The sequence below is a fragment of the Oncorhynchus nerka genome, linkage group LG7, assembly GCF_034236695.1.
Source record: "Oncorhynchus nerka isolate Pitt River linkage group LG7, Oner_Uvic_2.0, whole genome shotgun sequence".
Classification (NCBI taxonomy): domain Eukaryota; kingdom Metazoa; phylum Chordata; class Actinopteri; order Salmoniformes; family Salmonidae; genus Oncorhynchus; species Oncorhynchus nerka.
In genome coordinates this window covers 55467890-55493128 of record NC_088402.1, presented here as the reverse complement: position 1 = coordinate 55493128, position 25239 = coordinate 55467890, and the positions used below count along the sequence as shown (strand labels likewise).

The 25239-nt window shown below is 43.0% G+C and overlaps 1 protein-coding gene across 1 annotated transcript; it reads left to right on the top strand.

The window, feature by feature from the left end:
- Window positions 1-247: 247 nt before the first annotated feature.
- On the top strand, window positions 248-22723 carry LOC115131989 (acetyl-coenzyme A synthetase, cytoplasmic-like). The gene is made up of 18 exons (XM_029664133.2): window positions 248-1233; window positions 2754-2949; window positions 10802-10997; window positions 13168-13240; window positions 13902-13977; window positions 14405-14516; window positions 14960-15007; window positions 16614-16751; window positions 16975-17145; window positions 17653-17786; window positions 18192-18324; window positions 18556-18612; window positions 18736-18816; window positions 18967-19075; window positions 19252-19320; window positions 20176-20352; window positions 20539-20613; window positions 20732-22723. The coding sequence occupies exons 1-18, from the start codon at window positions 1107-1109 to the stop codon at window positions 20857-20859; spliced, it is 2100 nt and encodes a 699-aa protein (XP_029519993.1). The 5' UTR covers window positions 248-1106; the 3' UTR covers window positions 20860-22723.
- Window positions 22724-25239: the final 2516 nt, after the last annotated feature.

Genomic DNA, 25239 nt, shown 5'->3' with positions numbered 1-25239 from the left:
TCAAGTAAAGTGTTACCAAAAAGTGTTAGCTAGCACGGCTAATTGAGGGACTGTCAGTGACTGACATAACAAGAGGAAAACTGCTGTTGCACAACCAAATTTCGAAATTTAACCCGGTGTAATCTACTATTCTTTACTCTCAATAGTAAATTTCCTCAAATATAAATTAAGTGGCCGTGGAGCTTAAATTCTGACACGTGGTCCCTTTTAAAACCTGCCTTCTCAAATATGATCGGCCGCGGTGGTGGTGGGTCAAACCGAGTACACCTCTGAGCTCCCACGCGTACTACCTTAGCGGTGTCTCTGCGGTTAAACCAACGAGGTTTTTGGACGAACGGTAGACCACCTCCACTTCAGGGCAAAACGGATACCATTGCAGATAAAAATGTCATATTTCAGTATGAATGCAATAGGTGTTCTTTGAATGGAAGAAGGGTATATCAAGTCAAGTGGTGTTCGACCTAGCACGTCGAAACAGAAAGGCCTTGTCTCGCAAGTCCCAGTGAATCTTGTTTGCGTGCTACTTTCCTAGCTGCTAAAGGAGCTATTGTATGCTAGCTAAAACGTACAAGGATTTGAACTCTAGCCAGCTCAAACTGAAAATGCAGTTGCATTGAAACACTTTTCTTAGCAAAAAAGTCTATTTTAACTTTTTCTAGAGATGGCTAGTTGATGTAAGTAGTTCGCTGCTAGTTCATTTATTTGGGTTCCACTGCCTAATAACATTGATTTGAATGTGCAACCAGCCAACGTTAGCTAGCTGACCTTTTCTCAGTAGCTAACTACATTGCTTTATTATGCTTCTTTAGCTACCATAGTTGTAAGCATTAACGTGGAAGTAGCTAGTAGGCGGCTAAAGGAGCATCCGCAGTCAAACAAGGAAGTACATTAATTTGGCTAACTAGCCCTTGTTTTTGTGCCAGACCAATGAGAGGGTGACTCACTGGAGGCTGGTTTGATTTGTACGTTACTAGAGCTGCATTGGGCACGAGCAATTTTTTTTTTTTTAGCCTCAAACCATTCTAGGTAATTTTGCCACCTGTCTCGTATCTCGACAGCTAATCGATAGGCAGGCTAGCTAGTCAGGCAGCTGACTCGAGAGCAAAATGATTCCAGATAAAGCACCAAAGGAGGATGTTTTTCATGCAGGAGGAGCCTTGAAGAAGAATGCTCATGTTCCCAACTTTGAAAATTACAAAGAACTCTACCTGAAATCCATTGAAAATCCAGATGGTAGGCTTTCGCTACACTCGCAATAACATCTGCTAAATATGTTTATGTGACCCATACTTTTTTATTTGATTTCTACAAATACACGTATCAAAGCCTTGTCAACAACTTGTGGAAGTACAAGCATTGCATGAGCGAACACCTTTTCACTTCTGTTTTTACAAATGATTTGCCTCGTCTTTCGAGAAGCTGAAATGAATGTATACTGATTGCACACTCCACACAGCACCTACAGCCAGTGAGCTCACTGACTCATAGAAACGAGTTAGTTTCAGAATGGGTAATTAACAATAAACTGTTCATAAATGCATCTACAACCAAAAGCATTGTATTTGGTTCAAAGCATTCTCTTAGACCTAATCCTCGCCTGGAGTTGTGCATCAAGGGTGTAACCATTGAACAAGTTGAAGTAACATTGGATGGTCATTTATCACGGTCAAGTCATATTGATAAAGTTTTTGTGAAGATGGGGAGAGGTATGTCTGCTTATAAAAATATCTGTATTTTTGATAGAGGTCAACTCTACTAGCTAGTTGTTCAGGCCCTAATCTTGTCCCATCTTCATTATAATCCAGTACTATGTTAATTAAGGTGCAGAAAATAAAGTCCTAGCAGCACACCTTCCCCTTAACTGCATACCAAGAAATAACAACAACCATGCATGATAGTGTTACATGGGTGTGGAGAACTACTTCTAGTCTTTAAGAAAAACGTGTGAAAACGCCCAACCCCTTGTATAATGTATTTGCATACACTTCAAACATACACCACTATGGATTTCTTCACGATACCCAAACCAAAAACAGATTTAATGAGTCGCTCAGTTGTGTATAGAGCCATGTCGTCATTGAGTGCTCTGCCGCCAGAGGTTACTCAGGCAAAAAGCCAGTTTAGCTTTCAAAAACAAACAAATCTTGTATCACAGCGCCTATACTATTTTTCTAAAGATATAACTATACTCTATATATGAATAGTGTGTAAATAGTATATATGTTTCTTTGTGACTTTTAATTTGAATTGAATGTTATATCTTCTTGTCTATAACTGTTCTGTACTTTGTTGTGTATTTGTATGGTTTATGTGGACCCCAGGAAGAGTATCTGCTGCATGTGCAGTAGCTGATGGGGATCCTAATAAACTAAACTTATGCCAGTAGGTCTTGTTTTACTTGGGACCCAACAATGTATACATTTTGCCAGCATATCCTTAATATTTCTGTGCTAATGAGCATAAAACACGCCCCTTCCCTACTTGCCTCGCTTCATGCTCTCTCATATCTGCAGGGGTGGATAAGGATAGCTAGCCAACATCATGCAGTAATACTGTTTTAAATTTTTTTTCTTCTCTGTCTAACATGGATGGCAGTTCATGAGTGTTTACACATTTGCAAATGTCACAAGAAATGCATCTGTCTGACATTTCTGTTCTTCCTGGTGGTGGAGGCTGCAGGTGGCCTTGCATGATTGTCCCTTTCAACCACCAGTTAGTGGTCATCATAATGGCTCATTGTTTCCTTATTCCAGAGTTCTGGGGTGACATTGCAAAAGACTTCTACTGGAAGTCGAAGCACACGGGCCAGTTCTTGGACTACAACTTTGACGTGACGAAGGGGGAGATCTACATCAAGTGCATGGAGGGGGCCACCACCAACATCTGCTACAACGTCCTTGACCGCAACGTTTATGAGCGGAAGCTTGGGGACAAAGTGGCGTTCTACTGGTCAGTGTGTGTGTGTGTGTCAAGGGAATTACGGAGGTTGTCAAAGCACTCTCTTGTTGGCCGTTCTATGGTTCTCTGCTTGAGGGGTGGTGTCCCTCAGGAACAATGGGATGGAATGCTAGGTGAGGAGGCTAAATAGTTCAACAGTGATCCTTGGTCCTTCGTCTCTTGCCTCATTGCGCATTAGTCATATCAAATATTTTTTCCCCCCTCCTTTGTGAAAGCTAGCCTCAGTTCAAAGATGTCCCCATGAATGAATAGTGAATCCATGGGGACGAATGGGCTTCTAGTGCTGGATGGGTTATTTAGGGATGTGTTAGCTATTTGTGTGTTATGTTTGTATAAGTGAGCTTTGAAGTTGAGACGCAAAAATACACATATAAAATTGGTTGTTTGGATCCTGGCTGCTGATTGGACTAGCAGCGTTCCAAGCCTTTCTGTTTTAGCGTCACAGACACACCTATGCCTGCTAATAGTTAAATCTGAAAATTATCACTGCGCCGCCATGAGAATATCATGTTCCTCTCCGAATCATCTCTTGTATTTATCTCATCTCGTGGATTATTTCTTCTTGCTTCCAACCTAGCATTTAGTTTGGTACAGCGGGGCTTAATTAATACAAACCTCGCTGTCTGATTATCGGGAAACAATATTTCACTTTTTAATTTTGATCTCTGTAGTACCAGTGCTCCCGAGTGGTGCAGCGGTCTAAGGCACTGCATCTCAGTGCAAGAGGCGTCCTACAGTCCCGGGTTCGATTCCAGTCTGTATCACATCCGGCCGTGATTGGGAGTCCCATAAGGCGGCGCACAATTGGCCCAGCGTCGTCCGGGTTTGGCCGGGGTAGGCTGTCATTGTAAATAAGAATGTGTTCTTAACTGACTTGCCTAGTTAAATAAAGGATATACGTACATGCATGCATACATACATACATACATACATACATACATACATACATACTATTGTTCAAAAGTTTGGGGTCACTTAGAAATGTCCTTGTTTTTGAAAGAAAATCACATTCTGTCCATTTAAAATAACATTAAATTAGAAATGCTGTATAAACATTGTTAATGTTGTAAATTACTATTGTGGCTGGAAATGGCTTAATTAAAAACATTTTTTTTGAATATCTACATAGGCGTACAGAGGCCCATTATCGGCAACCATCACTCCTGTGTTCCAATGACACGTTGTGTTAGCTAATCCAAGTTATCATTTTAAAAGGCTAATTGATCATTAGAAAACCCTTTTGCAATTATGTTAGCACAGCTGAAAACTTGTTCTGATTAAAGAAGCAATACAACTGGCCTTCTTTAGACTAGTTGAGTATCTGGAGCATCAGCATTTGTGGGTTCAAAATGTCCAGAAACAAAACTTTCTTCTGAAACTCGTCAGTCTATTCTTGTTCTGAGAAATGAAGGCTATTCCATGTGAGAAATTGCCAAGAAACTGAAGATCTCGTACAACGCTGTGTACTACTCCCTTCACAGAACAGTGCAAACTGTCTCTTACCAGAATAGAAAGAGTGGGAGGCCCCGGTGCACAACTGAGCAAGGGGACAAGTACATTAGTGTCTAGTTTGAGAAACAGACGCCTCACAAGTCCTCAACTGGCAGCTTCATTAAATAGTGTCCGCAAAATAACGGTCTCAACGTCCACATTGCGAGGCCACTCTGGGAAACTGGCCTCCTAGGCAGAGTTCCTCTGTCTAGTGTCCGTGTTCTTTTGCCCTTAATCTTTTCTTTTTATTGGCCAGTCTGAGATATGTCTTTTTCTTTGCAACTCTGTAGTCTCAATTAATTGGTTTACGGACACCCAAGCTCCCAGTCACATCAAAGTTGAATTAATTTAGGTGTCTGCGTTGCGTGTCTTGCAAATTGTAGCGCAGATATTGGCTAATGATGAACAACATTAGGCCTACACATAACTTGTACTATGGTGACTGAGGTCTCAACTCTGATTTTTAGAAAGCTGACTTCTCACTACAGGAGAAGTTCTCACTAGTCAAATTTTGAAGTGTATTCCGTACCGACGGGCTACTCATTACATTGGTTAAAGTTAGAAGAGATTTTGCAGAACGTCCTACATTGCTGTAGCTTGAAATGCCATTCTCTGTGCTCATGACTTCTCAAGTGTGAAATGTTTGTCCCATCAGTTCCCATGTCCGATCAGCCTGTGCATACCATTATTTTGGCCCTGCTGCTTATCTTAGTCAGTCCAATGGATATGTCCTTTCTTTAGGAATGACTTTTTTTTGTCTCTGACTGATGTTGTAATAGGAAAGCCTATCGTCTGTTGCTAGGCTACTTTAGCTGTTTTTGTCCCTAAATGCTCTCATTTGTACTGTAGTTCATTGTGTTTATTCTGTGCTGATGTAGGTGCTAGGCAGGCATGTTTTTTCTTTCTGTCCTCTGCTAACCTCTACAACAGTGGAGTGTTTCATCATCTTGTCTGTGAGTGCTGAAAGTGTATTCATAGGACTGGCTGCCTTGACTTGTGTGTGTTTAGTCACACTCTGTCACCACCGTGGGGAGGGGAACTAGTTGGATAACCTTGACCTGCCAGCAGTCGTGTGAGACTCCACCAGAGAGCAGAGTGAAGCTCATAAATAAACATCAATCTAAAAGGGAGGAGTGTACAGTCTATTGAGAAATCCATGTTGTGTGAAAGCAGAGCTTTGCATGGGCCTTTTCGTGCTTGCACATAAACAGTTGCGAGATAACAACAGTGGCCCTTTACAGTATCTGGCAGGCCTATTGTTTCTCAATCTAAATTCACAGCCAGACCCAGAAGCACTCTCTTCCCTTTAGATTTCCTATTACACACAGCCTAATAGGCTGTGTCCCTAAATGCCCTAATTTTTACTGTAGTTCGTTATGTTTATTCTGTGCTGATGTAGGTGCAAGGCGGGCCATGAACCATTTTAGGAATGTTTTACTTGTCTGAAAGCTCAAATTATAGGTGACTTGAAATTGCGCTATTGTGTTATTAAAAATGTACATTTATTATTACCATACAGAGAATCATACAAACATGTATGATACCATCTGCCTATTGGCTTATTTGCAAATTCAAGCCAGTCTCAAAATTGGACACTTTTTCCCTTCTAAGAAAAAAGCTCGCTTTTCATAGACTGATATGTACAAATTCATGCTCTTGTAGGAAGCAATGACTCTCCCATTGCTGACTAAAATTGGCTATAAGTGGGCTAGAAACGAACTAGCAAATAATGTCAACAATGTGCAAACTTTGCTGCACGCGTGCCAAGTGGTTAAGTTCGTTGGACCAGTAACCGCAAGGTAGTTTGTTTGAATCCCCAAGATGACTAAGGTGAAAAATCTGTCGATGTGCCATTGAGCAAGGCACTTAACCCTAATTGCTACTGTAAATCACTCTGGATAAGCGCTTCTGCTAAATGACGTGAGTGTAAAATGCTCTGTGATTTCAGATGTGCATCTACTAGTACTCTGACTACAGGTGATGGAAAGACCGCTCGTGCCAGTGAAATAGAACAAGGCTACTCCAATGCGCTCCTCAGCCTACAAAAAAATGACCAATTCTGTTTTAAAGTGTGGTTACTGGGCAAGTTTGTTTCTCTGTTAAAGCACTATGTCCCTCCTAACACAGTTGGCTATGTCATCCCTCTGTGCGAACACTGGCCCATAACAGGAGCCCCAAGAGACTGCTGAGAAGTCAGAGCAAAGGTCACTTATCAAGTTCATCCATCTATCCCACATTCTGCCCAAGGATAGCAATCACTGTGCCATCCTAAAACATACTTTTACCGGGGGGTGGAAATCCGATTGTGAAACTCCAGATTGCTTAATATTACACAAGGCTCGGTGAATTGATGATAAAATAACTGACAATATAAACTAGCCAACGCCCTGTGAGAAATGTTCCCTCTAAGCTGTGGTGCAACAAACCAAATCAGTGCACACTCTGCAGTCTTAAGGGCTTGTCTTTAGAGTTTACCAGTCCTGCTTTTTTCATTTTAAGAGGATATTTCAAGAGATAAATTACTCCACAGCTCAGGCACATTGCTGAGTAAAGCAGAGGCAAAATGTCAGTATATTACTTCAACCTTTGGCACACGAGACTTAGTTAGAATATATCCATCGTGAGCACGAGCTTTGTGAGCATGTTGGTATGAGTGAATGTTTTGAGTAGAGTTCGACCAATTCTGATTTTTCAACGCCGATACTGATTATTGGAGGACCAAATAAACCCGATGCCGATTTTTGTATATATATTTGTAATAATGATAATTACAGCAATACTGAATGAACACTTTTATTTTAACTTAATATAATACATAAATACAATCAATTTAGTCTCAAATAAAAAATGAAACATGTTCAATTTGGTTTAAATTATGCAAAAACACAGTGTTGGAGAAGAAAGTAAAAGTGCAATATGTGCTATGTAAAAAAAGCTAACGTTGAAGTTCCTTGCTCAGAACATGAGAACATATGAAAGCTGGTGGTTCAATATTCCCAGTTAAGAAGTTATAGGTTGTAGTTATTATAGGAAATATGATGTGTCGGCTATTTATCTCTATACCATTTGTATTTCCTATACCTTTGATCGGCTATGAAAAGCCAACTGACATTTACTCCTGTGGTGCTGACTTGTTGCACCCTCGACAACCACTGTGATTATTATTATTTGACCCTGCTGGTCATTTTTGAACATCTTGGCCATGTTCTGTTATCTCTACCCGGCACAGCCAGAAGAGGACCGGCCACCCCTCATAGCCTGGTTCCTCTCTAGGTTTCTTCCTAGGTTCTGGCCTTTTCTAGGGAGTTTTTCCTAGCCACCGTGCTTCTACACCTGCATTGCTTGCTGTTTGAGGTTTTAGGCTGGGTTTCTATACAGCACTTTGAGATATCAGCTGATGCAAGAAGGGCTTTATAAAATAATTTGATTTGATTTTACTATTGGATGTACTTATAGGCACTATAGTATTGCCAGCCTAATCTCGGGAGTTGATAGGCTTTGAAGTCATAAACAGCACTGTGCTTCAAGCATTGCAAAGAGCTGCTGGCAAATGCAGGAATGTGCTGTTTGAATGAATGCTTACGAACCTGCTGCTGCCTACTACCGCTCAGACTGCTCTATAAAATATCAAATCATAGACTTAATTATAATATAATAAACACAGAAATATGAACCGTTGGTCATTCATATGGTCAAATCCAGAAACTATCATTTTGTTTATTCTTTCAGTGAAATACAGATCCGTTCCATATTTTATCGAACGGGTGGGAACCCTAAGTTTAAATATTGCTGTTACATTGCACAACCTTCAATGTTATGTCCTAATTATGTAAAATTCTAGCAAAATAATTACGGTCACACAGTTCGCAACGAGCCAGGCGGCCCAAACTGTTGCATATACCCTGACTTTGCTTGCACTGAACGCAAGAGAAGTGACAATTTCCCTAGTTAATATTGCCTGCTAACATGAATTTCTTTTAACTAAATATGCAGGTTAAAAAAAAATATACTTCTGTGAATTCATTTTAAGAAGGGCATTGATGTTTATGGTTAGGTACGTTTGCGCGTTTGTTAAATTACCCGTTTGGCGAAGTTGAAGTAGGCTGTGATTCGATGATAAATTAACAGGCACTGCATTGATTATATGCAACGCAGGACAAGCTAGTTAACCTAGTAATATCATCAACCATGTGTAGTTAACTAGTGATTATGTGAAGATTGATTTTTACAAGATAAGTTTAACTTCATTGGGATAGGGGGCAGCATTTTCACTTTTGGAAGAATAGCCTGCCCAGAGTAAACTGCCTCAAACTCAGTCCCAGATGCTAATATATGCATATTATTATTCGTTTTGGATAGAAAACACTCTGAAGTTTCTAAAACTGTTTGAATTATGTCTGTGAGTATAACAGAACTCATATGGCAGGCAAAAACCTGAGAAAAAAATCCAAACAGGAAGTGGGAAATCTGAGGTTTGTACTTTTTTAACTCAGCCCCTATCGAATACACAGTGGGATATGAGTTATTTTGCACTTCCTAAGGCTTCCACTAGATGTCAACTGTCTTTATAACGTTGTTTCAGGCTTCTACTGTGAAGGGGAGCGAATGAGAGCTGTTTGACTAAGGGGTCTGGCAGCAGCCTCGTTCTCAGTCACGCGCTTTCACATGAGAGGTATCTCTCGTTCCATTGCTTTTCTACAGACAATGGAATTCTCTGTTTGGAACATTATTGAACATTTATGATAACATCCTAAAGATTGATTCTATACTTAGTTTGTTTGACAAGTTTCTATGACCTGTAATATACATTTTTTTAATTTTTATTTTTTGGAATTTTACCCCTTTTTCTCCCCAATTTCGTGGTATCCAATTGTTTAGTAGCTACTATCTTGTCTCATCGTTACAACTCCCGTATGGGCTCGGGAGAGACGAAAGTTGAAAGTCATGCGTCCTCTGATACACAACCCAACCAAGCCGCACTGCTTCTTAACACAGCGCAGGAAACACAGGAAACACCGTGCACCTGGCAACCTTGGTTAGCGCGCACTGCGCCCGGCCCGCCACAGGAGTCGCTGGTGCGCGATGAGACAAGGATTTCCCTACCGGCCAAACCCTCCCTAACCCGGACGACGCTAGGCCAATTGTGCGTCGCCCCACGGTCCTCCCGGTCGCGGCCGGTTACGACAGAGCCTGGGCGCGAACCCAGAGTCTCTGGTGGCACAGCTGGCGCTGCAGTACAGCGCCCTTAACCACTGCGCCACCCGGGAGTGTAATATCACTTTTTGAACTTTTAGTCCGACGTTCGGCTGGACCTGAACGCGCGTTTGGATTTGTTTACCAAACGCCCTAACAAAAGAAGCTATTTGGACATAAATGAATGACATTATCAAACAAAACAAACATTTATTGTGGAACTGCAATTCCTGGGAATGCATTCTGATGAAGATCATCAAAGGTAAGTGACTATTTATAATGCTATTTCTGACTAATGTTGACTGCGCAACATGGCGGATATTTCTTTTGGCTGGTTTGGGCTCTGAGCGCCGTACTCAGATTATGCTTTTTCCGTAAAGTTTTTAAAAAATCTGACACAGCGGTTGCATTAAGGAGAAGTGTATCTGAAGTTCCATGCATAACACTTGAATTTTCATCAACATTTATAATGAGTATTTCTGTAAATTGATGTGGCTCTCTGCAAAATCACAGCATGTTTTTGAACTACTGAACATAACACACCAATGTAAAATGAGATTTTTGGATATAAATAATGCACTTTATCGAACAAAACATGTATTGTGTAACATGAAGTCATATGACTGTCATCTGATGAAGATCATCAAAGGTTAGTGATTAATTTTATCTCTATTTGTGATTTTTGTGACTCCTCTCTTTGGCTGGACAAATGGCTGGGTTTTTCTTTGACTTGGTGGTGACATAACATAATCGTTTGTGGAGCTTTCGCTGTAAAGCATTTTTGAAATCAGACACTGTGGCTGGATTAACGAGAATTCCGCTAGCAGAACCCCAGTCCTAGACGGGTTAATGCTAGCTAGCAACTTACCTTGGCTCCTTGCAGCCACAAGGTCCTTTTGACACTGCACTCGTGTAACAGGTGGTCAGCCTGCCACGCAGTTTCCTTGTGGATTGCAATATAATCGGTGTCCAAAAGGCCGATTTTACAGATTGTTATGAAAACTTGAAATCGGCCCTAATTAATCAGCCAGTGGTTAAATTGAACACTGGACATTGGCATCCCGGCAACATGAAAAAACTAAAACTATGGCCGTCTTGGTCGGGAATTATCTCTACAAACATTATGTATGATACATCTCTGTTCTTGATCTCATCACAGGGAAGGGAATGAGCCTGGCGACATGATGAAGGTGACCTACAGAGAGCTGCTCCAGCAGGTGTGCCAGTTTGCCAACGTGCTCAAGTCCCAGGGGGTGAAGAAGGGGGACCGCGTGTCAATCTACATGCCCATGGTGGTGGAGCTGGTGGTGGCCATGCTGGCCTGCGTCCGCATCGGGGCTGTGCACTCAATCGTGGTAAGTAGCTAACAGCCACAATCTCAACCATGTCTGGATGAGGCCTTTAGGTACATATCATACCAGCCTGATTTTTCTACGGCTTGCCATGCTTTCCACCTGGCTACCCCTACCCCGGTCAACAGCACAGCACTCCTTCTCCCAAATCCAGTCAGCTGATGTTCTGAAAGAACTGCAAAATCAGGACCACTATAAATCAGCCGGTCAAGACAATCTGGGCCCTTTCTTAATAAAATTATCTGCCGAAATTGTTGCAACCCTTATTACTAGAATGTTCAACCTCTCGTGTCGTCTGAGATTCCCAAAGATTGGAAAGCAGCTGCGGTCATCCCCCTCTTCAAAGGGGGACACACTCTTGACCCAAACTGCTACAGACCTATATCTATCCTACCATGCCTTTCTAAGGTCTTCGAAAATCAAGTCAACACGCAGATTACCGACCATTTCGAATCCCCACCGCACCTTCTCCGCTATACAATCTGGTTTCAGAGCTGGTCATGGGTGCACCTCAGCCACGCTCAAGGTCCTAAACGATATCTTAACCGCCATCGATAAGAAACAATACTGTGGTTCACCAACTACTTCTCTGATAGAGTTCAGTGTGTCAAATCGGAGGGCCTGTTGTACGGGCCTCTGGCAGTCTCTATGGGGGTGCCATAGGGTTCAATTCTTGGGCCGACTCTCTTCTCTGTATACATCAATGATGTCGCTCTTGCTGCTGGTGAGTCTCTGATCCACCTCTACGCAGACGACACCATTCTGTATACTTCTGGCCCTTCTTTGGAGACTGTGTTAACAACCCTCCAGACGAGCTTCAATGTCATACAACTCTCCTTCCGTGGCCTCCAACTGCTCTTAAATACAAGTAAGACTAAATGCATGCTCTTCAACCGATCATTGCCTGCACCTGCCCGCCCGTCCAACATCACTACTCTGGACGGTTCTGACTTATATGAGTATGTGGACACCTACAAATACCTAGGTGTCTGGTTAGACTGTAAACTCTCCTTCCAGACTCGCATCAAACATCTCCAATCCGAAGTTAAATCTAGAATTGGCTTCCTATTTCACAACAAAGCATCCTTCACTCATGCTGCCAAACATACCCTCGTAAAACTGACCATCCTACCGATCCTCGACTTCGGCAATGTAATTTACAAAATAGCCTCCAATACCCTACTCAACAAATTGGATGCAGTCTATCACAGTGCCATCCGTTTTGTCACCAAAGCCCCATATACTACCCACCACTGCGACCTGTATGCTCTCGTTGGCTGGCCCTCGCTTCATACTCGTCGCCAAATCCACTGGCTCCATGTCATCTACAAGACCCTGCTAGGTAAAGTCCCCACTTATCTCAGCTCGCTGGTCACCATAGCAGCACCCACCTGTAGCACACGCTCCAGCTGGTATATCTCTCTGGTCACCCCCAAAACCAATTCTTTCTTTGGCCGCCTCTCCTTCCAGTTCTTTGCTGCCAATGACTGGAACGAACTACAAAAATCTCTGAAACTGGAAACACTTATCTCCCTCACTAGCTTTAAGCACCAGTTGTCAGAGCAGCTCACAGATTACTGCACCTGTACATAGCCCATCTATAATTTAGCCCAAACAACTACCTCTTCCCCTACTGTATTTATTTATTTTGCTCCTTTGCACCCCATTATTTCTATCTCTACTTTGCACATTCTTCCACTGCAAATCTACCATTCCAGTGTTTTACTTGCTATATTGTATTTACTTCGCCACCATGGCCTTTTTTTCCCTTTTACCTCCCTTATCTCACCTCATTTGCTGACATTGTATATAGACTTCTTTTTCTACTGTATTATTGACTGTATGTTTGTTTTACTCCATGTGTAACTCTGTGTCGTTGTATGTGTCGAACTGCTTTGCTTTATCTTGGCCAGGTCGCAATTGTAAATGAGAACTTGTTCTCAACTTGCCTACCTGGTTAAATAAAGGTGAAATAAATACAAATAAAAAATTAGATGCCGTCTTAAGCCACTTAAGTGCTAAATGGATGGAATAGCCATTTTACCAGCTCTTCCTCGTACAGATTTCGAAGGAACAAAATTATCTACCCACACCCTACAAGGCAAACACTTACGCACACACTGCACAGTGTATTTGATTAGTGTACTTGTGTTTTTATTTGTGTGCTTTCCAGTTTGCAGGCTTTTCGGCAGAGTCGCTGTGCGATAGGATCCTGAACTCCCAGTGCTCGTTGCTGATCACGGCCGGTGAGACTGCAAACTAAACTGCAGTAATAATGAAACTCTTATTAGATGGATTATAGTGCCATATATTATCCCATGACCTCCTAATCCACAGTTTTAATTAGCCCTGCTTTATTTTGCTCATAGAGAGAGAGAGCCCAGTGTATAGGCTTACCGCATCACACTACAGATATTGATCTAGAGTGACGCTAATCGTATAAACGCCATAACCATAACCTCTTTAGATGGGGTTCCTTTGTGTGCGCCAGTGGTGCGGTCATTGGCAATTTCTCCCCTCTGATAACGACTGTTGCTAAGGGGACTAAAAGTTGTTGTTTTTAAACTATTAAATTATACTAGAACCCTAGATGTGCATTTTGGGATTGTTTGACATCTGAAAACCCTCAATACTAAAGTGTTTTGCCACTTAGCTATACATATAATCTAAGACGGAATCATTCCTTTTCATAGTCAGTGGGTTTCAAAATATCAAGATGAAGATTGTTCCCGGACTGTGACTGGTTCATGCCAGTTCACTGACAATCACATCTTACAGTACCAGTAACGTCCTGTCTATGTCAATAACTGCCCTGCCTTTCTCTCATTGTTCGGTGTGCACCCTTTCACCTCATCCATTCTGAACTCCCCCAACACTGACATGCCCCCCCCCCCCCCCCCCTCTCAGATGGTTTCTACAGAGGAGATAAGCTGATCAACCTGAAGGTGATCGCTGACAACGCGCTGCAGAAATGCAGGGACCGGTAAGGACCAAGCTTTTCATGACGCACTGCTTTATCTGACTAGCTCACAGGAGGTTGGTGACACCTTCATTGGGGAGGACGGGCTGGTGGTAATGGCTGGAGCGGAATCGGTTGAATGGTATCAAATACACCAAACGCATGGTTTCCATGTGTTTGATTCCATGCAATCTGTTCCAGTCATTATTATGAGCCGTCCTCCACTCAGCAGCCTCCACTGGACTAGCTAGTCGCATTTACACACTTCTACTCGGTTTGCCGTTCCTGAAGAGATGGTTTGTCTTGGTATTTCCAACAACACATGCCCATGCTTGCCTCCATTAGATGTCTCCTATTTTTCTAGAGTGGGCCGTGAAGACGTGAATCACGACTCTCTTCTTTCTCTCTTCCTCGTCTTCTTACTCTTCCCCCCCTCTTCTCCTTCTGTCAGGAGTTTCCCAGTTCAGAGGTGTATCATGCTGAAACATCTGTCCAAGGAGGTGGAAGCCATTCCCCTGGTCTCCCAGTCCCCCCCTGCCAAGCGGCCCTGTCCTGACCTGCAGGTGAGACCAGCAGCAGAAGCCCCACTGTCCTATTCATCAGGGCACACCATAGTAAAAGGTTTTGCAATGGAAAATAAAAATGGGTGTCGCTTATTAAGAAGATCAGGTAGTCCCTCCCTTTTCTTCCAGTTGGTGCCTAATGAATACGACCCATTTGTTCATAGAGCAGGTCGATCAACTTTACCACATGCTACGGGGGCTACTGTTTTGTAAATAATGGCTTAAGCTGTTAACTAATGTTAACTCCCTCCTGTCTTTTGTTTTTCCAGTTGTATTTCCCGAAACAGTCAAGACTTTTGCCTTGGTGTTTGTATAAGATTAGAAGTATAGATGTATGCCCCTGTATGGCTTTGTCTCAGATGTCACAGTTCAAATGACATGAAGCCACCCCTCTTTTTTTATATACGTCTGTTGAAATAACCGTTTCTATTAACCCCTTCTAGCAGGAGAAACAGAGAGACGGCGTCAAGAAAATCCATCCCGTTCCTCAGGTATTTCAGATTTCCCTGAGCTTGAATTTCTTGTTTCCTTGTTTATTTTTTTAATAAACACCTTTGCCTGATCCTCTTCTCAGCGGTAGCCTAACCCTGGGGGTCGATCCTGTGTTCCACCTATATTAACACCTTAACTGCTGTCTCTAGAGGTTCTCTCTCTGTCAGTGTCTGTCTATGGCCTTACTAACAGCACTCTGCTCACAGCTGGTCTGGGGTCCCTTACCTTCTCTGCCTGGATTTAGCCTTTACTTTTAGCTATACTTAAGTTAAGACGATCAGATCATTGGGTTTAAATTGGACCTGAAAGCAACACTGAAGGATAAACAATAACTAGAAGGTTTCAAATGGGAATTGACCCCTGACTAACCATGTAGATGTAGTGTATCGATATTGATCTCTTATGCCGTCAGTGGGGCCTTTCGTTTCCTGCTGTAGATAATGGCAATATTTCTCTTACTGTGATTGTGCAGCACTGTCAATATACACTGAGTGAGTGTACAAAACATTAGGAACACTTGCTCTTTCCTCGACAGACTGACCAGGTGAATGCTATGGTCCCTTATTGATGTCAGTTGTTAAATCCACTTCAATCAGTGTAGATGAAGGGGAGGAGACGGGTTAAATAAGGATGTTTAAGCCTTGATACAATTGAGACATGGATTGTGTATGTGTGCCATTCAAAGGGTGAATGGGTCAGACAAAATATTTAAGTGCCTTTTAAATTGGGTATGGTAGTAGGTGCCAGGCGCACTGGTTTTAACATGTCAAGAACTGCAACGTTTCTGGGTTTTTCACACTCAACAGTTTCCCGTGTCTATCTAGAATTGGCCACCACACAAAGGATCTCCAGCCAATTTGACACAACTGTGGGTAGCATTGGAGTCAACGTGGGCCAGCATCCCTGTGGAACGCTTTCCACACCTTGTAGAGCCCATTCCCTGACGAATTGAGGCTGTTCTGAGGGCAAAAAGGGATGCAACTCAATATTAGGAATGCGTTCCCAGTATTCTGTACACTCAGTGTATATCAGTATATGTGCAGCACTATCAATGTGATGCACATGTATGGCATTTTTCAGAAACACTATGACGATAAAAGTAGTTGAAGAACATCTGTACAGTATATTTCATTAACCCCACCAGTGACGTTTAACCCCCAAGAACAGCAGCCTGGGAGATGTGTTTGATTATGAATTCTGGAAGTTGCATTATTTGCTCACTTCTCTCACCGTTGTTTCACAGACTGCTCAAGTGTATACACTGCTGCTTCACTTAGACTTGAATCCCTGGCGCCTCGCTTTCTTATTCTCTCGTTTGTTCTATTCTTTCTTGTCTAAGCGGCAGGTTTGATATGAGCTGACTTCTGATTCAAGCGATTTAAAGGCATTTAATACTTCTTCCTACTGCTTAATATGAGTGTTGTCTGTTAGGCTTGGATGTTGCTCTTGACTGAATAGAATCAGCTGAATTAATCATTATTGTTGATGCGGTCTCTCGCACGGGCTGAAAACATTCAGCTTATCTGTTTCACCCGGTCAATTATTCTGTGTGGGTTTTACCTGTGTGTGTGTGTGTGTGTGTGTGTGTGTGTGTGGTTCCGCCAGGTGCCGTGGAACCCAGAGGTGGATCAGTGCTGGCAAAGCTTGCTGAGCGGCGTGTCTGACGAGTGCGAGCCGGAGTGGTGTGACTCTGAGGACCCCCTTTTCATCCTCTATACCAGCGGCTCCACGGGGAAACCCAAGGTGCGCAATATCGCACGCAAAAATGACACTCCGTTTCTGTCTCTCTGTGTCCACTCGGGGAAACTTAAAGTGCACGTCTTCATCTTTCTCGTTCACGTTATCAATTTGTTTGCCTCCCTCTCTCTCTGTCTCTTCTAGGTTTTTGCACTCTTGTTTTTCTTTCTTTCTTCACATGCACGTCAGTGCTGCTGTCATGATCATGTTGTGTGCTTCTTCTCGTCAGGGTGTTTTACACACCGTCAGTGGATATATGCTCTACGTGGCCACCACCTTCAAGCTGGTGTTTGACTACCAGCCTGACGACGTGTACTGGTGTACGGCCGACATCGGCTGGATCACGGGCCACTCCTACATCACCTATGGACCCCTGGCCAACGGTGCCACCAGCGTCCTGGTGAGTGGAGGACCCCACAGGCTTACTACTGTCATCAGTTCCGTTTGGGCTCTGGTGCACTATATAGGGAGGCTTTTTGTGATTAATTATGAGGAACTTGTTGCTTTTCTGGGCTTCCACTTCAAATTTTGTGCAACAGGTTTATAATATCGTTTGATTTTAAATGGTGTCAAAAACCTCCACACTCCATGTTGACAAACTGTATAGAGATATTTGTTGTAATCAAGTCATGTTTTTATTGTGACTCATCTCGTACAGCGACTCATTAAAATGTCTTCTCATAAAAAAAGTTGTAAAACCGGAGGAGAGCGATCAAAGGAGATGTTATTTTCCACCTCTACTCCCCACGTAGTTGAGACGGCATTATCTTTGTTATCAGACAGCCAATGATGACTTAGTTAGTTTATGATCATAGTTGTTTTGACATAATCTGCCTCGGGCTCTGTGTGGTGGTCATTTTGTGACTGCCTCTGACTCTGTTGTGATGTGAATGTGATCGGTGTCCAGTTCGAGGGTCTGCCCACCTACCCGGATGTGAGCCGCATGTGGGAGATAGTGGACAAGTACCAAGTTACCAAGTTCTACACGGCGCCCACAGCCATCCGCCTCCTCATGAAGTATGGCAGCGAGCCCGTCCAGAAGTGAGTCTCCACACACTTGGCTCATACACCCTGTTTCTAACCAGGATTGTGTTCATTAGGGCACACTGTCACAAAATGTTTTGCAACAGAAAACAAAACTGTTCTAATTGGAGAGTACTTCATGGTTTGACCCAGTTTCAACCATTCTGCCCTATTGAACACAACCTAGGCCTGAATATGACAGGACTTCATACAGAAAAGGGTCAGTGTCTACAGATGGGGCTATTGAGTGCTCCATCTGCTTAAATGATCCTTTAAGTACGTCTATTGTGTAGATAGTCTGTTTTTGCCTTCTCAATATACTGCTATATACACAAATGCCTGCATGTTTGATTTTGTCCTTTTGTGTGAGTCTATGGGAGTGTGTCTTCCAGGTTAACACGTCCCTCCCCGTGTTTGTGTCAGGTACAATCGGGAGTCTCTGAAGGTGCTGGGGACGGTGGGGGAGCCCATCAATCCAGAGGCGTGGCAGTGGTACTACAGCGTGGTCGGGGAAAAGAGGTGCCCTGTGGTCGACACCTTCTGGCAGACTGAGACCGTCAGTACCCACTTGTTTGTTTTTAATGAATTGGTCTTTCTCTGAATTCAGCACACACAGCTGTGTTTCTGTTAGTAAAAATAGAAAACAATAACGGGCCACGGTGGCTTCCTTGCAGCATCGACATCTCTCCTCTGTTTCTGTCACTGTAAACAGTAAATACTGAAAGGTAGTTTCATTTTGCCCTTTTGTGTGTGACTGAATCTCTCTTTCCATTTGTTTTTCTCTCAGGGTGGCCACGTGTTGACTCCTCTTCCTGCTGCCACGCCCATGAAGCCTGGCTCTGCTGTAAGTGTTACGTTGATTCTATCAAGTTCTCCATTCCTGCCCACTAAGATGATGCCTGCCTCCTGTCATTATGAGGGCAGAGTCGGTCTAATTTGCTCTCTGGTCTTTCTCCTCCACCACCAGACCTTCCCTTTCTTTGGAGTTGTCCCAGCCATTTTGAATGAGTCTGGGGAGGAGCTGGAGGGACCATGCGAGGGTTACCTAGTAAGAAAACTGTAGAAATTACCCAGTACTTTAATTTAGCTGCAAAAGTAATTATTTCTCATATATGCAATATGTTGTCGGCATTTGATGAATTGGACTTTCAATGCTTTTTTGACTTTGGACATCCTTGCATCTTGTCCTCCTCCTCAGGTGTTCAAACAGCCCTGGCCAGGAGTCATGAGGACGGTGTATGGCAACCACCAGAGGTTTGAGACCACCTATTTCAAGAAATTCCCTGGATACTACGTCACTGGTGATGGTAAGATGAGGCTAACATGGTCTTGAGCACCATCATGACAGATGTTTATAGAATACCGCACAAATATGTATTCTTTAAGTGGCATCATATTATAGACTTCCAATTTGTTTTATGTATACCTGTTTAAATCAAGACCCCCTGTAAATGGCACTTATGTATTAACGTTTCCCATCCAGGTTGCCATAGGGACAAGGATGGTTACTACTGGATCACAGGGAGGATGGATGACATGTTGAATGTCTCAGGTCAGTACTATCAGCTGGAGCTCTGTGAAATGTAATGCGTAGTGTTGGTATGTCTACTATGTGGTCTCTTGTTCTGCCCTACTGCTAATGGTGGAATTCCCCTTTGTGTTGTAGAACATAATACATTATGCACAGGATACAGAAGATGTGAAATGGTTACTTGTTTTTAGACTTGTAGCTAGCTAGCTAAACAATATGCCATGATTCCAACTCTAATGCAGAGTTCAAAACAACTGTGAACTCGGAAATCTCTGACTTCAGTGGGTTCAAAACAACTGCGAACTTAGGGTAAAAAACGTGCTCCAACTGGGGAAAATCTATTTGAACGGTCATCCAACTTGGAATTCCAACTCGGGAACTAGAGCTCCGACTTTCCGACCAGAAGATTAGATCTCTGACGTCGTGATTTGAACTAGTATTTTTAAGAGTTGCCCGTTCTCCCCCTCTGTCATGGATGCCCTTAATTTGAAGATGTAATCCGGAGACAGGTGTTTTATATAACAGCCTTCTGCGTTCTCGTTTGGACACTCTCCGCATATGGCACCCCTCTCTGCTTCCACTGAGCATTCCACTGATTTAGAAACTCGAGTCAACCTTTCCTGTGATAACGGCACCGTTTCCTCCCACAACTGTCATCAGACGAATCTACAATGTCTGGTTCAATGATAAATGTTTTTAACTAAATCAAGGATTTCCTCATTGTCTGATTCATGGAGTGTATGTATATCTGGGTCATGTTAAGTAGGGCACACCGTAGCACAATATTTTGCAACAGAAAATTATTATCTGTGTTGTACAAGTTTAGCTACTACCTCCCCGGTTCTAAAGGTTTTCCCCCTACTGAACACACACCAGGCCATCTGCTGAGTACGGCAGAGGTGGAGTCAGCCCTGGGAGAGCATGCGGCGGTGGCCGAGGCAGCAGTGGTGAGCCGGCTGCACCCTGTCAAGGGGGAGAGTCTCTACTGCTTTGTCACGCTCACCGATGGAGTCGGATTCAACCACACCCTGGAGGCCGAGCTCAAAAAACAAGGTGTTTGCATGCGCGTTAGGCCAAGTACTGCCACTGAACATGACGAAAGGGAATGTCCTCGAAGGCACCATCCTTGTTTACATGCATCTCAGAGACGATAGGTTCCTGTGTTGAAGCAGATGAATTATAACTGGGATTGAGGATGTTCAGATGACTAATGCTGTGTATTATTATCTGTTGTGACAGTGAGAGAGAAGATTGGTGCCATTGCCACCCCCGACTTCATACAGAATGCCCCAAGCCTTCCAAAGACCAGATCAGGTGAGAGAATAGCACATATGATGCAACATTTTACCCTATGATTTGAAAGCCGTTCTGAATGAGCGCTTGTAAATTGCGTTATTGAACAAATTGCCTTTCTTTCTCTCTGTGTATACAGGTAAGATCATGCGGCGCGTGCTACGTAAGATTGCCCGTAACGAGCGGGACCTGGGGGACTTGTCCACCCTAGCCGACTCCTCGGTCATCGAGCAGCTCTTTCTGAACCGCTGCTGTGGCGCAGTGTGAGCTTCCACCTGCAGAGGGAGCCAGAGAGCCCTGCCAGGGCAAAGCTGGAAGGAAGGGGAGGAAGAGTTGCAGAAGGAGATGCATGCATTGAACTGTAGAGCCGTCACTGTGGGGCTCAAGCCAAAACTGGGTTTGAGGAATCACATCCCTCTAGTTTGTCAGGAGTTTCAGTTCTCCCCAGTTATAAAGTACACTTGATGTACTATTAGATTCAAAGTTGGCTTTTTTTTCATTTGAACTATGTAGACTTTTGTCATCTTGTTTTATGTTCTTTGCAGGTTGACATAGGATCGCTATGTGTGTTTGTGTCTGCATGCTTGAAATGTTTTAAGTTGTTGGTGTATTTTCTACTCCCTCTGTAATCTAGAGACAGGGAGTTTGTTAGTGTGTACATCTCTTTTAGTCTGTGAGTGTGGGATGATTGTACTAGAAAGAAAAGGTCACATTTTGAAAAAAAACAACTTTTGTGGTGCCTACCTACTGGACGTCAGCCCCCGGTTCTGTGGTAGAACGTTGCTGTCATTCATGAACAAATGTCATGGGGGGGTACATATTTGGCATAGATGCAAGGGCCTGTTATTGCCCTTTATGTCATAGGACCTCGCTTATACATGATTGTAGTTCTAATGAAGACTTGTTTATTTCAAAGTGGGACCAAACATAAAATGCAGGACCCGTTTAGGTTATTATTATTATTTTAAATGTAATAGCAGAACTGTCATTGTGTTCATGTGCCAACATAACATTGAAGCTGGATGTTATAATCATGTCGGTTAAATTTAAAATGTTTTATTTTGAAATAACTTCTGTTATTAGGGCCTGGGCAAAAATGTTTATACGTTTTGCAATTTTATCTTTTGTTGCCCCTTTGTATCAAAGTGACATGCAATAACTCATTTTAATTTGACTTGACTACTTCATCTAGTTTTAGTGGTCGTTATTTTAGATGGAACCTGGGTTGCATTCACTAGGCACTAAACTGTAGAAAACAAACAAACGGAGAGGACTTTTTAATTTAACCTTTATTTTATTAGTCAAGTTAGTTAAGAGCAAACTTATTTGTCCAATAAGAAATGCTCAATTTTGTCCTCTTGTAAAATGTTTAAAATATTTTCTTTTGCATACCCTAATGAATACAACCCTGTCCTGGGCATGTTTATTCATTCACTTGCATCTCTCATCTCGCACCTCTTTGTGCAGTTTGTCTTGACCTTTCTTACATTCTCCAGTAGATGGTGCTATAACATGTTTTCTGAATTCCTCAGGTTCCTCAACTCTACTACATCTTTTCCCTGTAGTGTTCTTCTTCTATAGCCAGTTTGATCTGTCAGTCAGCAGACAGTTCAATGGATATTATATGCACACAATGATAGACCTATGTTGTGTCCACGTTCTGTATCTGAGTGAACAGGACATGATGCATAGCATGGATGTGATGGAATTGTTTAGTTAGAAGCAGAATACTCTAGGAGACATGAGTATCGCAGAAATACTACTTTATGCACTGCTGCCTGTCGAAACAAATCCGTGGACGACTTATCTTTCTTGTCGACAATTTAGCATTTTCTGCTATAATTGGCATTATTTTTCTTACAAGGATACATTATCATAAGATGAATTATAAAGTCCTTAATCGTTTTAGTATGGCATCCATTTTTCATATAGTTTAATCTTGGTCAGAAAATGTGTATTATTTAAAAGTGTGAATGTATTATAGAATACCAGTATGCTGCTGCTGTAAAGGAAATAATTCTGCAGATTGTGTGTGTGTGTGTACATGCGTCTTGGCCAGGTCGTCATTGTAAATGAGAATTGTTTTTTTTCAGTTGACTCATTTGGTTAAATAAAGGTCAAATAAAAAGCGTATTGTCTGGCTTGTTGAATTGTAGTAGCTGCCCAAATGCTCGGTGTATTCGTTGATGCTCTAGTGTTTCATCAACTGCCTCGTTTACTGGAAGCCACCAGACCATATCTTCTAGGACGAATGCACATGTTAATCATCCATTCCACCTCCATTGTGTTCCATTTGATTCCTTTTCAGATTTCCCCCAGAATGGAACCTACTATCTGAGTGGAACCGGCACCACCCTCAAACTGGCAGTGTTGAAGCATCGATAAGACCTGGTATTTGTCGTTGTGTGTCGACTGGAGAGAGGGTATACTCTTGTGAATATGTTGGTATTGATTCTTCAACTGATGTCTCTCTCCATTTCATCTTTGTACTAGGAATCATGCTTATCTAGTATAGAAATGAAATATGCACTTGTACGATATGCCACGTTGCTCAGTAAGATGAGCCATCTGCTGCCAATGGGGATGGCTGGGATTGAATAATTGATGGCGTTGTGCTTGTTTTTGGGCCAGCCAGTAGCATGTGTGTTCATGTTTATCTCGATTCCCCACCATCTCAGTGTTTGCGAACAGCACTAATGACGCCGTGGTCATTAATCACACGGACAGGTGAAGCTAAGGGGTTTGTCCTTGTTTTTGGGGTTGTGTGTGTGGTTTGTGTGCGCCTGCGTGTGAAAGAAAAGTTCAGGGACACCCCATTTATGTCAGGTTATTGTATTTCCTGTGCATCAAAATCCATAACTAGTGCACATGAACAGCACGGGTCCTACAGTATCTGCCTCTGCTTTGTTCTCTGAGCATTCCCCTCCACACATGAAATCTGAGCAACCTCAGATTGATCCTTTCTTCATCTCAACCCTCTTCTGGGCATGGTGATAGATATATTCAGGTCAATAATAGTAGACCCTGGCTATCCAGTTATATTGCCTACTTGCAGTTTCTGTAAAGGGATGGAGCTGGTCTTGTTTGTGCTGCAGTCTGACTAGTAAGTGCAGCTCCGCTGAGACATGTAAATCATAGGACACTCCCTCTCACACTGCATTTGTGTGTGTGTATGGGGGGGGGTTGATTAGTTACATATCACAATATTATTTTTGGATGAATTATCGATGTGTAAAAAAAAAAGTGTTTTATTTCCTACTGTATGTAGTGTCAGCTGGCGCTAGTCGGCTGTATCTGTGCTAAAATGCTAGTATTTTTCATTCTATAGCTTGTTCTCCATCTTTTGAAAGAGCGAGGCAACATGTTTTCAGCACATATTTCCCTGATTGATGAAAACAATTTTTATATCTCTTGTCTCTATAGTGAGCAATAAGTTTGGAACATCAAATTGCAGTATTGAATCGTTCTGTGTGTGTGTTAAATAGAATCTCAATATATCGTATCGGCACCTAAGTATTGTGATCGTATCGTGAGGTCCCTGGCAATTCCCAGCCTTAGCGTTACTGTACGTGGTTGTTTGTGTACTGCACCCATACATGTGTAATTGTAGGACTGGAGCAGAGTCAGTTCCATCACCCCCACCATGGCCTGTTGATGGGAGACAATGAGGGGACAGCCCTGGGGGTCCCCCGGGTGTGCTGCCTGGGCGTGTTTGCCCAGCTGTCTCAGCCGCTTGACCCCTGTGAGCATATGTGCTGTGGAGAGGCCGCTATTGTTTGTGCACGCAGTGGGCCAACCGTGACAGAAGGAGGAGACTGCACAGGACAGGTGGGAAAGAAGGATCTTGAGATCTCAGAGAGGTGGAAGGGAGCTAAAGAATATGACTGAGAAAGTGATGAGAGAAATTTAGATCTGTGGTGTAAGACAGGAGAATTTGAGGATGTTGGTAAAGAAAGACTGGGGAAGGGAGGCGCAAATATAGAGAGGGAGAAAGTAGTCTCAGATGTCCCATGCCTTGGAGCAACGTAAGGCAACGGCTCAAGATCTGGGGAGGATTTCTGCTTTTTTCAGACATTAAAAAAAAAAAAAATCCTGGGAGGGTTCTCTTTTAGACAACAACAAATCACGAGTTTGGGTAGGCAGTGCTTCAAATGTGGGCAGGAATTGTGCTCATGTTTAGCAAGGTCAACAAGCGGATACGGCAGTGACGTTACCGCCGATGTGCTTCCCATTTCCGACTCGTCCTCGATGTCTGAACTTATGCCAGAACCTCTACAGACGTGTAAGCTGGAGCATTGGTACATTGCCACAAGCAACCCGTCTGTCTGAAGAGACTAGAGAAAGAAACAAAGGGGGGAAATAAGTAACAGATGGAGAAAGAGAGGCTTGATTAGCCTTGATCATGGCCTGGCAAATCTACTCCAGCACCTTACTGGCTTTTCCCCTCAAAGTCCCTTTCTATGGGACACGGTTCATTCAGGCTGGATGTTCCATACAGCCCCTGGGGCTTGAGGAAGGAGGGAAGACGGTGCAAGGGAAATGGAGAACTAGCCAGTAACCTCTCCATAAGTCCCTCTTCTCTTCCTCATCCCCCACCCCCTTCATCACGCCTCCCTGGGCTGTGTGCTCTGGTCCAAGGGGATTTGA

Coding starts and splice junctions, on each gene's coding strand:
- LOC115131989 (XM_029664133.2), top strand. CDS start 1,107: ATGATTCCAGATAAAGCACCAAAGGAGGATGTTTTTCATGCAGGAGGA. Junction 15,008..16,613: donor AAATCCATCCCGTTCCTCAG/GTATTTCAGATT, acceptor TGGTTCCGCCAG/GTGCCGTGGAACCCAGAGGT. Junction 19,321..20,175: donor TGACATGTTGAATGTCTCAG/GTCAGTACTATC, acceptor AACACACACCAG/GCCATCTGCTGAGTACGGCA.